General features: G+C 55.1%; 1 protein-coding gene across 1 annotated transcript in view; it reads right to left on the reverse strand.

Annotated features, from left to right (window-relative positions):
- The window catches only part of LOC116956732 (uncharacterized), a 36,581-nt gene that overhangs the window by 3,400 nt on the left and 18,313 nt on the right, over positions 1–14,868 (reverse strand). Inside the window, exons 4-8 of the mRNA XM_076063690.1 lie at positions 13,808–13,888; positions 11,338–12,428; positions 6,130–7,834; positions 3,248–3,315; positions 227–332 (exon numbers count right to left, since the gene is read on the reverse strand). Of these exons, the coding sequence (XP_075919805.1) occupies positions 227–332; positions 3,248–3,315; positions 6,130–7,834; positions 11,338–12,428; positions 13,808–13,888 (3,051 nt within the window). The remainder of the gene's footprint in view (positions 1–226; positions 333–3,247; positions 3,316–6,129; positions 7,835–11,337; positions 12,429–13,807; positions 13,889–14,868) is intronic.

Consider the following 14,868-nt stretch of genomic DNA (forward strand, 5'->3'; position numbering starts at 1 on the left):
GCGCTCTGAAAACACGCCGTTGCACGAGTACAGAGCGTAGGTACGTCCAACTTCTTTCGAAGCGTACGTAGCTAATCGGAGATGGTAGCCAGTGCAAAGAAGACAAGAGAACAGGGGGTGTGATGGTGCGTGCGTGCCTGCGTGCTCGCGAAACGGTGGAGGGCGTGACCACTCCAGCAGCAGCAGCAGCTGCGTTCTGCAAAAAAACACAGGGTGCAGCGCAGACCTTGCAAGTGCTTGGGACAAGGGGTGAGCAGACGGCCTCTCCGACAGAACTCGGGCGGGGCGGAGGAAGAGGAGGTTGATGAGGCGGACGCGTCTCGGCGGGGGCCCTGTCGAGACAAATCAACATCCGTGGCGTACAGGCGGTTCACAGCGGCCGCGTCAAGAGACTCTTGAAATGCATGCGTGTTGAACTCCTTTCGCACCACGTACGTGGCCAGCCGCGCCAACCGGAGGCGCGGGGTGAAGGGCAACTAACTAACCACATGAAGCAGTTCTAGAGAAGTGAGTTTTCAATCATGGGCAACACTGATGGAGGCGCTGCTCTGGGGATTCGAATCCATTTTCCAGCCAAAACTGAAGCTGCGAGTGGCCGAGCGAGTGGGCGAACGTGGTGCACCTGCCAGCCATCTCAACCCACGGCACCTGGGTCTGTCCCAAGGCAACCTGGGTCTGTCCCACGGCACCTGGGTCTGTCCCACGGCAACCTGGGTCTGTCCCACGGCACCTGGGTCTGTCCCACGGCAACCTGGGTCTGTCCCACGGCACCTGGGTCTGATCCCGCGACCTCGTGCCAACGGACCTCGTGCCAACGGACAGCGTTCGACACTTCGCGTGATGGCCTGGGGCCTGGCACAAGCGCCATGGTAACATCACTGCCACTTAGTGGCGAACGGCGGCTGTTGTTGTGGGTGTGTGGGTGTGTGGGTGGTGAATTAACGAGCGAGTAGGGGGAGTGTTGGCACGGCGGTTAGCGCTACGCTGCGCTACGAACCCCGCGGCCCGAGTTCGATTCCCGCTCGCGGTCACCAACACCGGTGAGGATTATCGGAAACGTTCCTGGGCATCCTCCCCTAGGTCGACTCAGCCTTAAGTAAGTACCCGGCGCGGTACGTAGTAAGCATCGCTACGAGGTGGACAAAAGTGGGCGGGGCGTGGTGCTGGCCACCCACCTCCTCGTGTGCCGTGCCCCTGCCGGCCTTTGTAGGTGCTGCTCGCTAACAGCACTTGCCCCAACAGTCTGTTAAGGCTACACGGGGGGTCTTTGTCTTGTGAACGAGTGAGTGAAGTGGGTCATCCGCAGGATCTCTCTTCGCTACCCTCCCTCAGCAGCCAGCAGCAGCAGACAGCAGTAGCAGCAGCAGACAGCAGCAGACAGCAGACAGCAGCCAGCAGACAGCAGCAGCAGACAGCAGTAGCAGCAGCAGACAGCAGCAGCAGACAGCAGCAGCAGCAGCCAGCAGACAGCAGCAGCAGACAGCAGCCAGCAGCAGACAGCAGCAGCAGACAGCAGCAGCAGCCAGCAGCAGCAGACAGCAGCCAGCAGACAGCAGCCAGCAGACAGCAGCAGCAGACAGCAGCAGCAGACAGCAGCCAGCAGACAGCAGCCAGCAGACAGCAGCAGCAGCCAGCAGCCAGCAGCCAGCAGCAGACAGCAGCAGCAGCAGACAGCATCCAGCAGCAAACAGCAGCAGCAGCAGCCAGCAGACAGCAGCAGCCAGCAGCAGACAGTAGCAGCCAGCAGCCAGCAGCAGACAGCAGCAGACAGCAGACAGCAGCAGCAGCCAGCAGCAGACAGCAGCCAGCAGCAGACAGCAGCAGCCAGCAGCAGACAGCAGCAGACAGCAGCAGCCAGCAGCCAGCAGCAAACAGCAGCCAGCAGCAGACAGCAGCAGCAGCCAGCAGCAGCAGCAGACAGCAGCCAACAGCAGACAGCAGCAGACAGCAGCAGCAGACAGCAGCAGACAGCAGCAGACAGCAGCAAACAGCAGTAGCAGCCAGCAGCAGCAGCCAGCAGCAAACAGCAGCCAGCAGCAGACAGCAGCAGACAGCAGCAGCAGACAGCAGCAGCCAACAGCAGACAGCAGCCAGCAGCAGCAGCCAACAGACAGCAGCAGCAGCCAACAGACAGCAGCCAGCAGCCAACAGACAGCAGCCAGCAGCCAACAGACAGCAGACAGCAGCAGCAGCCAACAGACAGCAGACAGCAGACAGCAGCAGCAGCCAACAGACAGCAGCCAGCAGCAGCAGACAGCAGCCAGCAGCCAGCAGCCAACAGACAGCAGCCAACAGACAGCAGACAGCAGCAGCCAGCAGCCAGCAGCAGACAGCAGCAGACAGCAGCAGCAGCCAGCAGACAGCAGCAGACAGCAGCAGCAGCCAGCAGCAGCAGACAGCAGCAGCAGACAGCAGCAGACAGCAGCCAACAGCAGCCAGCAGACAGCAGCAGCAGACAGCAGCAGCCAGCAGAAGACAGCAGCCAGCAGCCAGCAGTAGCAGCAGACAGCAGCAGACAGCAGACAGCAACAGCAACAGACAGCAGCAGCAGACAGTAGCAGACAGCAGCAGCAGACAGCAGCAGCAGCCAGCAGACAGCAGCCAGCAGCCAGCAGCAGACAGCAGCAGCCAACAGACAGCAGACAGCAGACAGCAGCAGCGATCAATCTACACCTTGGACACCTCAAGCCCCCGCCTCTTTCTCAATGGCCCCATCTTCTTTCTCTGAGTTTTCAAGTAACACCGAGCTTGGCTCCGCGAGCCTCACATGGTCATTTATGTTTGCGAAATATTGGGCGCATTACAGATTGCACGATTGTTGTTATTATGGCGAGCGGCTGAACGGGTGGGAAACTTGGTGACCAGGTCGACGAGTGGTTACGCAAGTGAATTGGTGGATGAGTGAATTAGTATTTGAGTGGGCGGGTAGGTGAGCTAGCGTGTAAGAGGGTGACCGAGTTATTTGTGCGAGTGGGTGGGTGAGCAGCTATTGTGCGAGTTTGTGGTTGAGAGAATTACCGTGTGAATGGGTCTGTGAGTGAGTTGATGTGCTACAGGGTGAGCGAGTGAAGAATGTCTGATTGCGTGGGAGAAGAGAGTGTGAGTGGGTGAGCGAGTGGATGTGTGATTGGGTGAGCGAATGGATGAACGTGTGATTGCGTGGAAGAGAGGGTGAGCGTGTGGGTGAACGAGTGGATGAATGTTTGATTGAGCGGGAGAGAGGGTGAGTGTGCGATGGTATGCTCACCTGCCCAGAGCGGATGCAGACTCCCGAAACTCCCCACTCAGAGGAATTCCCGGGGAACGGCTTAACAGCTGCAAAATCGTTAGCATCAATGTCATTACCAAACTCATCCACGACCAACTCACCATCATCATCCACTACCACCTCCACCATCATCATCCACTACCACCTCCACCATCATCCACTACCACCTCACCATCATCATCCACTACCACCTCCACCATCATCCACTACCACCTCCACCATCATCCACTACCACCTCCACCATCATCATCCACTACCACCTCCACCATCATCATCCACTACCACCTCCACCATCATCATCCACTACCACCTCGACCATCACCCACTACCACCTCCACCATCATCCACTACCACCTCCACCATCATCCACTACCACCTCCACCATGATCCACTACCACCACCACCATCATCCACTACCACCTCCACCACCATCAACCACTACCACCATCATCATCCACTACCACCTCCACCATCATCATCCACTACCACCTCCACCATCATCATCCACTACCACCTCCACCACCATCAACCACTACCTCCACCACCATCATCCACTACCACCTCCACCATCATCATCCACTACCACCTCACCACCATCATCCACTACCACCTCACCATCATCATCCACTACCACCTCCACCATCATCATCCACTACCACCTCCACCATCATCATCCACTACCACCTCCACCATCATCCACTACCACCTCCACCATCATCATCCACTACCACCTCCACCATCATCATCCACTACCACCTCCACCATCATCATCCACTACCACCTCCACCATCATCATCCACTACCACCTCCACCATCATCATCCACTACCACCTCACCATCATCCACTACCACCTCCACCATCATCATCCACTACCACCTCCACCATCATCATCCACTACCACCTCCACCATCACCATCCACTACCACCTCCACCATCATCCACTACCACCTCCACCATCATCATCCACTACCACCTCCACCATCACCATCCACTACCATCTCCACCATCATCCACTACCACCTCCACCATCATCCACTACCACCTCCACCATCATCATCCACTACCACCTCCACCATCATCCACTACCACCTCCACCATCATCCACTACCACCTCCACCATCATCATCCACTACCACCTCCACCATCATCATCCACTACCACCTCGACCATCATCATCCACTACCACCTCACCACCATCATCCACTACCACCTCACCATCATCATCCACTACCACCTCCACCATCATCATCCACTACCACCTCCACCATCATCCACTACCACCTCCACCATCATCATCCACTACCACCTCCACCATCATCATCCACTACCACCTCCACCATCATCATCCACTACCACCTCCACCATCATCATCCACTACCACCTCCACCATCATCATCCACTACCACCTCACCATCATCCACTACCACCTTCACCATCATCATCCACTACCACCTCCACCATCATCATCCACTACCACCTCCACCACCATCAACCACTACCTCCACCACCATCATCCACTACCACCTCCACCATCATCATCCACTACCACCTCACCACCATCATCCACTACCACCTCACCATCATCATCCACTACCACCTCCACCATCATCATCCACTACCACCTCCACCATCATCCACTACCACCTCCACCATCACCATCCACTACCACCTCCACCATCATCATCCACTACCACCTCCACCATCATCATCCACTACCACCTCCACCATCATCATCCACTACCACCTCACCATCATCCACTACCACCTCCACCATCATCATCCACTACCACCTCCACCATCATCATCCACTACCACCTCCACCATCATCCACTACCACCTCCACCATCATCCACTACCACCTCCACCATCATCATCCACTACCACCTCACCATCATCATCCACTACCACCTCCACCATCATCATCCACTACCATCTCCACCATCATCCACTACCACCTCCACCATCATCCACTACCACCTCACCACCATCATCCACTACCACCTCACCACCATCATCCACTACCACCTCCACCACCATCATCCACTACCACCTCCACCATCATCATCCACTCCACCATCATCATCCACTACCATCTCCACCATCATCATCCACTACCACCTCCACCATCATCATCCACTACCACCTCCACCATCATCATCCACTACCACCTCCACCATCATCATCCACTACCACCACCATCACCATCCACTACCACCTCCACCATCATCATCCACTACCACCTCCACCATCATCATCCACTACCACCTCCACCATCATCATCCACTACCACCTCCACCATCATCATCCACTACCACCGCCACCATCCACTACCACATCACCATCATCAATGATGTGATCACTGAGCGTGTAGTACATGTGTGTCTATACGAGCATACGTGACTGTGTGAGCATGAGTGCATGAGAATGAGTGTGGGGAGCGGTGGTGGTGGAGTGGTTGGCGCCGCCCCGCGCCACAAAGCCAACGACCCCAGTTCGATTCCTGCTCACGACCAATAACGGTGGCGAATATCTGAACCGGTGCCGAGCTTCCCCGAGGTCGAATCAACCTTACGAATTGGTACCAGGTGCGGTGTGCAGTCAACGTCACCGCTGGGGAGACAAAGGCGGCCGGGCGTGGTGCTGCCCACCCACCCCCCTCGTGTGCCGTGCCGGCCTTCATAGGTGCTCGCTAACAGCACTTTCCCCAAAAGTCTGTTGAGGCTTCGTGCGAGTATATATGTGTGTGTGAGTACACGTATGAGTGTGTAACGTGTATACGTACGAGTGCATATATGGGCGTGTACATGTACGTACATGTATCGATGTATGTATGTGTGCGTGCGTGTGTGGAGCAAGTTACCATCTGCACGTATCTCCTCAGCTCCCGTTCTCTTTCCCCTCTCCACTTGTCCCCTCTGCCCTGCGAGCCAACGGTGGACGTGGCGTGGCCGGCGGTGGACGTGGCGTGGCCGGCGGTGGACGTGGCGTGGCCGGCGGTGGACGTGCCGTGGCCGGCGGTGGACGTGCCGGGGATGAACTCGGACACGGTGGGGCTGGTCGTGCGTCCGTTATGGCTGCGGGCGTTTGTTGCGCAAGTGGCGGCGCCGGAGGCGGATGTGGTGACATTGAAGAGGGGCGGAGTGGCTACAGACGAGTCTGTGTTAGGGATAGTCTGGTGTGTAATAGGGACAGTCTGGTGTGTAATAGGGACAGTCTGGTGTGCGTTAGGGATAATCTGGTGTGTAATAGGGACAGTCTGGTGTGCGTTAGGGATAATCTGGTGTGTAATAGGGACAGTCTGGTGTGCGTTAGGGATAATCTGGTGTGTAATAGGGACAGTCTGGTGTGCGTTAGGGATAATCTGGTATGTGTTAGCGATAGACTGGTGTGTAATAGGGACAGTCTGGTGTGTGTTAGAGATAGACTGGTGTGTCATAGGAACAGTCTGGTGTGCGTTAGAGATAGACTGGTATGTGTTAGGGTCAGTCTGGTGTGTAATAGGGACAGTCTGGTGTGCGTTAGGGATAATCTGGTATGCGTCAGCGATAGACTTGTGTGTGTTAGGGACATTCTGGTGTGTGTTAGGGACAGTCTGGTGTGTGTTAGGGACAGTCTGGTGTGTGTTAGGGACAGTCTGGTGTGTGTTAGGGACAGTCTGGTGTGTGTTAGGGACAGTCTGGTGTGTGTTAGGGACAGTCTGGTGTGTGTTAGGGACAGTCTGGTGTGTGTTAGGGATAGTCTGCGGTGCGTTAGGGACATTCTGGTGTGTGTTAGGGACAGACTGGTATGTGTTAGAGATAGTCTGATGTGCGTTAGGGACAGTCTGGTGTGCGTTAGGGACAGTGTGGTATGTGTTAGGGACAGTCTGGTGTGTGTTAGGGACAGTCTGTTGTGTGTTTGGGATAGTGTGGTATGTGTTAGGGACAGTCTGGTGTGTAACAGGGACAGTCTGGTGTGTAATAGGGATAGTGTGGTATACGTTAGGGATGTTCTGGTGTGTGTTAGGGACAGTCTGGTATGCGTGAGGGACAGTCTGGTGCGCGTTAGGGACAGTCTGGTATGTGTTAGGGACAGTCTGGTATGTGTTAGGGACAGTGTGGTATGCGTTAGGGACAGTGTGGTGCGCGTTAGGGACAGTCCGGTACGCGTTAGCCAGAGATGTGCGTGTGTTCTGGACAGGCGCGTATTTGTTGGGGCTCGAGTTGTGCAAATTGCGGATGGACGTGTCCTGGGGGGCTGCGCCGATGGCGGGGCCGAGCGTGGCCGCGGGGCACGCGACGGGGCCGCCCGCGTGCGCGTTGGGGCCGCCCGCGTGCGCGTTGGGGCCGCCCGCGTGCGCGTTGGGGCCGCCCGCGTGCGCGTTGGGGCCGCCCGCGTGCGCGTTGGGGCCGCCCGCGTGCACGTTGGGGCCGCCGGCGTTGCCCGCGCCGTCGCCGGCGGCCTCTGCCGACGCCGTCTCGTGGCGGACGAGGCGAGACAGCGCGAGCGTCGTCTCGCGTCTCCACGTCTCGAGGGCTCGCTTCTCCCAGGACACGCGCTCCGTCTCCGCGCGGACGTTCCCTAGACTGCAGGGGACACCGGCATAGGAAGAAGCACGCGCTCTAACCGGAGTGTCCACGGTCCCCCCGGTGTGTCTTCAATCGTGTCTCCAATCGTGTCTCCAATCGTGTCTCCAATCGTGTCTCCCGTGTCTCCAATCGTGTCTCCAATCGTGTCCCCCGTGTCTCCAATGGTGTCCCCCCGTGTCTCCAATCGTGTCCCCCGTGTCTCCAATGGTGTCCCCCCGTGTCTCCAATCGTATCTCCAATCGTGTCTCTACATCTCCAATCGTGTCCCCCGTGTCTCCAATCGTGTCCCCCGTGTCTCCAATCGTGTCCCCCGTGTCTCCAATCGTGTCCCCCGTGTCTCCAATCGTGTCCCCCGTGTCTCCAATCGTGTCCCCCGTGTCTACATCTCCAATCGTGTCTCCAATCGTGTCTCCAATCGTGTCTCCAATCGTGTCCCCCGTGTCTACATCTCCAATCGTGTCTCCAATCGTGTCTCCAATCGTGTCCCCCGTGTCTCCAATCGTGTCTCCAATCGTGTCTCCAATCGTGTCCCCCGTGTCTCCAATCGTGTCCCCCGTGTCTCCAATCGTGTCCCCCGTGTCTCCAATCGTGTCCCCCGTGTCTCCAATCGTGTCCCCCGTGTCTACATCTCCAATCGTGTCTCCAATCGTGTCTCCAATCGTGTCTCCAATCGTGTCCCCCGTGTCTACATCTCCAATCGTGTCTCCAATCGTGTCTCCAATCGTGTCCCCCGTGTCTCCAATCGTGTCTCCAATCGTGTCTCCAATCGTGTCCCCCGTGTCTCCAATCGTGTCCCCCGTGTCTCCAATCGTGTCCCCCGTGTCTCCAATCGTGTCTCCAATCGTGTCTCCAATCGTGTCTCCAATCGTGTCTCCAATCGTGTCCCACGTGTCTCCAATCGTGTCTCCCGTGTCTCCAATCGTGTCCCCCGTGTCTCCAATCGTGTCCCCCGTGTCTCCAATCGTGTCCCCCGTGTCTACATCTCCAATCGTGTCTCCAATCGTGTCTCCAATCGTGTCTCCAATCGTGTCCCCCGTGTCTACATCTCCAATCGTGTCTCCAATCGTGTCTCCAATCGTGTCCCCCGTGTCTCCAATCGTGTCTCCAATCGTGTCTCCAATCGTGTCCCCCGTGTCTCCAATCGTGTCCCCCGTGTCTCCAATCGTGTCCCCCGTGTCTCCAATCGTGTCTCCAATCGTGTCTCCAATCGTGTCTCCAATCGTGTCTCCAATCGTGTCCCACGTGTCTCCAATCGTGTCTCCCGTGTCTCCAATCGTGTCTCCCGTGTCTCCAATCGTGTCCCCCCGTGTCTCCAATCGTGTCCTCCCCGTGTCTCCGTGCGCTCATATCCTTGCCTTTCTGCGTGGAGTTTATATGGTACGGGTACAATGGGAGGCTGATCGCTGCACCGGGTGCGGTGAAGCGATGGCTCCCTCTGTGATGATGATCTAGTTGATTCCTGCTCAATCAGGAGTTGGTAACTCAACTGCTGAACCTGGGATTGTGCCACTTAGCGGTGGGGCCTTACTACTGCAATGACAATAGAGTCTACCTGCGGTGCGAGTGGACTAGTGGCCGCGGGAGGTAATGACAGGGGAGTCAGCTTGCAGTACGAAGGGACTGGTGGCTACGGGAATGAAGGAGTGGTCAGGCGACGGAAGAGGACGGTAGGGTCCGCCGGTGGAGCAAGCGTCCAGAATCAGCGAGAAGGTTCGGGAAGGGGGGGGGGGTGGCGTGGCCTCAGTCCGTATATAAGGGAGATGCGCGGGAGACTCGGGGCTGTTGCAGTGGGGTCTCCGCCTGTTCGAGCGAACGTGTCTTCAATAAAAAAACCATCTCAAGAAACGCGTGCCAAAGTCGTCTTTGCACTTTCATTCCCACCAAAACTAAACGCATCTACCCGGGCATTTTAAGCAATAAAATACTCCACCTGCACATGAGTGATGATGGGGCAGTTGTGGAGAGAGTGGATGACCTCCCGCACCTGGGTAGTGAGCTCGTGACCAGTACCGGTTTGGCGGCAGAGGTCTTACTCCGCCGAATCAGTCGAGCAGCATTATCCTTTCAACGGCTGTGTAATGCTGCTGTGTGGGATGTTTCCTAGTCTATCGCTCCATACGAAGCTGCAATGGGGAGACAAAGACGGCCAGGCGTAGTGTTGGCCACCTGCCCCTTCAAGTGCCGTGCCGGCCTTCATAGGTGCACGCTTATAGCACTTAACCCCAAAAGCCTGTGTAGGCTACACAGGGGATCTGTGTCTTTGTTTGAGCATGAGCCTATACGTCAGTGTGTGAATGAGGATATACAAGTGTGTGGATAGCTCCCAGTGTCTCCCCCTTGTCTTCCCACGTCTCCCCATGTGTGCCAATGTCTCCGTATCTCTCCCATTTGTCCGAGCATCACCTCGCCTGGTATACAGGAGGTTGTGGATTTAATCCCAACCCTGACGCCCGGAGTTTGCGTGTTCTCCCCTTGGTCGCGTGGATTTGTTTACGGGTCCTGCGGTTTTTCCCTCCACATTTAGAATAAACTTTCACAGTAAAACCTTGGATTGCGAGTAACTTGGCCTGCGAGTGTTTTGCAAGACGAGCAAAATTTTTTAAATAAATATTAATTTGATAAACGAGCGAGGGTGTTGCAATACGAGCAGTGTACGTGTACACGCTTTGTACTGCCGAGCGTCACATGATCACGACTGATATACGAGTGCTTTGATGTACGAGTGCTTTGATGTACGAGTGCTTTGGATTACAAACGCGTTTCCGGAACGAATTATGCTCGCAATCCAAGGTTTTACTGTATTTGGCTGCTATAAATTTCCGAGTGATAAGCCAATAAATTGAGCTATCATATGCGATAGCCAGCTCCCTTCTGAAAAAAGAGCTATACAACTCAGCGGGCTCAGCTTTAACTTTAACATAGCCATTTCTGTGACCAGCCACAAGCTAATCACTCAGCTATTTCAATGCTAAATTCTATGCTAATTCCTTTGTCAAGGGGTGCCTCTGCGGATGTGTATGCTTTGACTTTAACATAGCCATTTCTGTGACCAGCCACAAGCTAATCACTCAGCTATTTCAATGCTAAATTCTATGCTAATTCCTTTGTCAAGGCGCTCTGTTTCTTCTCACACAGCTTAAAGGTCGCGGTCTGTGCTTGGCTGTCTTCGCTCCAGCGCTGTCCTACCAGACAGTCTCGTCCCTTCACCTGATGAAGGCCGCTTGTGTTGTGGCCGAAACGTCGTGAGAATTTTATTGTCTTATTTTATCAATTTATTATTTTATTCTCATTCTACGTGGTGACTTTACCGAAAGAACCAAAGATGAATCCTTGCAGTCACGAAAGCTTTAAATCGAAATAAAATTTTTGTTTAAATAGTTTTAGTTGAACAACTGATCTCTCCGTGTTACCTCTGCGTCTCCCCTTGCCTCACCGCGCCTCCCCCACCATCTCCCCGCGTTCTCTCGAATCTCGCCGTGTCCGCCCCCCGCTTATCTCACCGTTGCTCGTGCTCCTGTCGCAGCGATCTCATCTCCTCCTCCCGGAGGCGAAGTCTCTCCCGCAGCGAGGCCTCCATCTGCACGGCCCGGTCCCGGGCGGCCTCCTCCATCTGCAGCAGCCTCTTCAGCTCCTCGACTCGAGCGCGTCCACCCCTCTCCACCGCCTCCCTCTCCTTCACCTCACGGTCTCTCTCCTCCTTCAAGCCATCTCTCTCCTCCTTCAACTGGTCTCTCTCCTCCTTCAACTGGTCTCTCTCCTCCTTCAACTGGTCTCTCTCCTCCTTCAACTGGTCTCTCTCCTCCTTCAACTGATCTCTCTCCTCCACCAACTGGTCTCTCTCCTTCACGACAGAGTCTCTCTCCTCCTTCAAGCCATCTTTCTCCTCCTTCAACTGGTCTCTCTCCTCCTTCAACTTGTCTCTCTCCTCCTTCAAACCATCTCTCTCCTCCTTCAACTGGTCTCTCTCCTCCACCACCAGGTTTCTCTCCTCCTTTAACTGGTCTCTCTCCTCCACCAACTGGTCTCTCTCCTCCTTCAAACCATCTTTCTCCTCCTTCAACTGGTCTCTCTCCTCCTTCAACTGGTCTCTCTCCTCCACCACCAGGTTTCTCTCCTCCTTCAAACCATCTCTCTCCTCCTTCAACTGGTTTCTCTCCTCCTTCAACTGGTCTCTCTCCTCCACCACCAGGTTTCTCTCCTCCTTCAAACCATCTCTCTCCTCCTTCAACTGGTTTCTCTCCTCCTTCAACTGGTCTCTCTCCTCCACCACCAGGTTTCTCTCCTCCTTCAAACGGTCTCTCTCCTTCACGACAGAGTCTCTCTCCTCCACCACCAGGTCTCTCTCCTCCACCACCAGGTTTATCTCCTCCACCAACTGGTCTCTCTCCTCCTTCAAGCCATCTCTCTCCTCCTTCAACTGGTCTCTCTCCTCCTTCAACCCAACTCTCTCCTCCCTCAACCCAACTCCCTCCTCAACCTCTGAATCTCTCTCCTCCACAAACTCGGAGCCTCTCTCCTCCCCCTCCACCACCGCCGCCGCCGCCACATCCGAGTCTCTCTCCGTCTCTGTGTCGTGGCTCCGCTCCGCTGCCTGCATCACAATCGAAAGAGGCGCGAAACCCGGAACGTTAACGTGGACTCAACGCGCGCGTTTGCACAGTCAGCGATTCGCAGCAACCGCTGTCTCGGGCTAGGCCACGTTTCGGCTTCAGTTTATTTCAGCTCATTTATTTTGGTACAGCCCCGTGAGCCGTTCGGCTCTTGAATCGGGTGCAACCGCAACAAACCAAAAAAGACAAAAACACGAACAAGAAAAACATCTTAACGTGACTCTGTGACCATCTTCTTTGGTTCTTTCGGTAAAGTCACCACCACGTAGAATGAGAATAAAATAATAAATTGATAAAATAAAATAACACAATAAAATTCTCACGACGTTTCGGCCACAACACAAGCGGCCTTCATCAGGTGAAGGGACGAGACTGTCTGGAGGACATGAAGGCCGCTTGTGTTGTGGCCGAAACGTCGTGAGAATTTTTATTGTGTCACTTTATTTTATCAATTTATTATTTTATACTCATTCTACGTGGTGGTGACTTTACCGAAAGAACCAAAGAAGATGAATCCTTGCAGGCACGAAAGCTTTAAATCGAAACTTGACTACGTGACTTTGTGCAAACAGAAAATCCATGAAAAAAAAACAGCAAAACATTCCTGAAAAAAGCACCGCACACCAACGCCGTGTGGGGCACTTACCCACATCGATGTCGTTGAGAACTGCCCCCTCCCACCCCCGCCACGACCTCCGACACACAACCAAACAAAATCGAATCGTCCGCACGGCGTGCGAGCGTCTGGCAGTGCGCCGATTATTACCGCAGACTCGGCAGAGTCGGGAGAACGATCGTCGCAATCGAAATTTGGCGATTAGATAAGCGACGTGTTTCACTCCAAGTCCCCGCCCCAAACGTACCACTGGCATTTCTACGTACGGTGCGAAATTCTTTCTTTCGCACCGTACGTAGCCAACCGTGCTAATCGGAGGTTGCGGGGAAACGGCAACAACCTAAAACACAAAAAGCAGCTCTAAAGAAATCAGTTTTAAATCCAGATGACGTAAGTGCACAGCTCCGGCGGCTGCCTAATGTCGGAAGGGCGTTCCAGACGGCCGCAGAAGCAGCGCATCTGAAAGCTGCCGCGCTATGGCAGTGGCCGCCTTCGTTCGAAGGCCGAGCCCAAAGGCCGCTCTGCGAGGATGGCGACCGGAGTTCGCGCGATGGCGGTTAATGCCCCGTTGGCGAGGTCGGCGAGGTGTTCCGGTTCCACTGTTGGCAAGCGCTTTGTGAGGCGTAACGAGCGCGGCCTTTGCGACGTGTTCGTCCGGCGACCGGTAAAGCCAATGCAGCTGGCGACCAGCCACGTCACCACACACAGGCCTCCCACTTCGTCCTGCCCCGCTCCATACTTCACCTTCTCCGCTTGCACAGTGGGACTCTGCTCTGTGAGGTGAGCGTCTCTCCTCTTGCAGCACCGCACCACTTGCGCCAGGGTCTGCGGTAAACGCGCGCACGGAAAAGACAAAGGGGGCCGTCGGCGGGTAGCAGCAGCGCCTAGTTCTCTGATGTTCACAGCACACCGCACCCAGGTACTCATTTGAGGCCGAGTCGACCTCGGGGGAGGCCCAGGACCGATTCAGGTTATCGTTACTGGCGTTGGCCGTGAGCGGGAACTGAACCGGGGTCGCCGAAGTTCTTAGCGCCGGCGCCTTAACTGCCACTCTACCGCTCCCCACAAAGACTCCCGGCACAGCCTTAGACCGTTGGGAGCAAGCGATGTTAGCGAGCAGCACCGATGAAGCCCGGCACGGCGCACGAGGCGGTGGGTGGCCAGCACCACGCCCGGACGCGTTTCGGGCCTCTGGGCCCTGGCGCTCAGCGGCCGCGATTAAAAAATTAAATGCGGAAGGCAGAGGACGGCAAAAACCGCGCAGACCTCCCCAGACGGTTGGCTACGTACGTTTGGCTAAGTTCGACGCACATACTAAACTTATAAGCTATTTGTTTTATTTTACCAGGCAAGGCCCACTCAGCTATGCAGCTCTTGTTTTTGGAAGCGACCTGGCCACAAATTAATTGGCTTATCAAGTCTAGATTCAAAGCTTTCGTGACTGCCAGGATCCACACTCTTTGGTTCTATTGGGTAAAGTCACGTAGTAGGTAAAAAATAAAATAACAAACAAAAATCACGACGTTTCGGCCGCAATGCAAGCGGCCTTCATCAGGTGAAGGGACGAGACTGTCTGGAGGACAGCGCTGGAGTGAAAAAGCCACGCTGAGATCACGACCTTTAAGCTGTGTGAGAAGAAACAAAGCGCCTTGACAAAGGAATTAGCATAGAATTTAGCATTGAAATGGCTGAGTGATTAGCTTGGGACTGGTCACAGAAACGGCTATGTTAAAGTTAAAGCATGCACATCCGCAAAGGCACCCCTTGACAAAGGAATTAGCATAGAATTTAGCATTGAAATAGCT

The sequence above is a fragment of the Petromyzon marinus genome, unplaced genomic scaffold (assembly GCF_048934315.1).
Source record: "Petromyzon marinus isolate PM22_M1 ecotype Great Lakes invasive population unplaced genomic scaffold, UKy_Petmar_22M1.pri1.0 PM_Scaffold_17, whole genome shotgun sequence".
In the NCBI taxonomy this organism is placed as follows: Eukaryota; Metazoa; Chordata; class Hyperoartia; order Petromyzontiformes; family Petromyzontidae; genus Petromyzon; species Petromyzon marinus.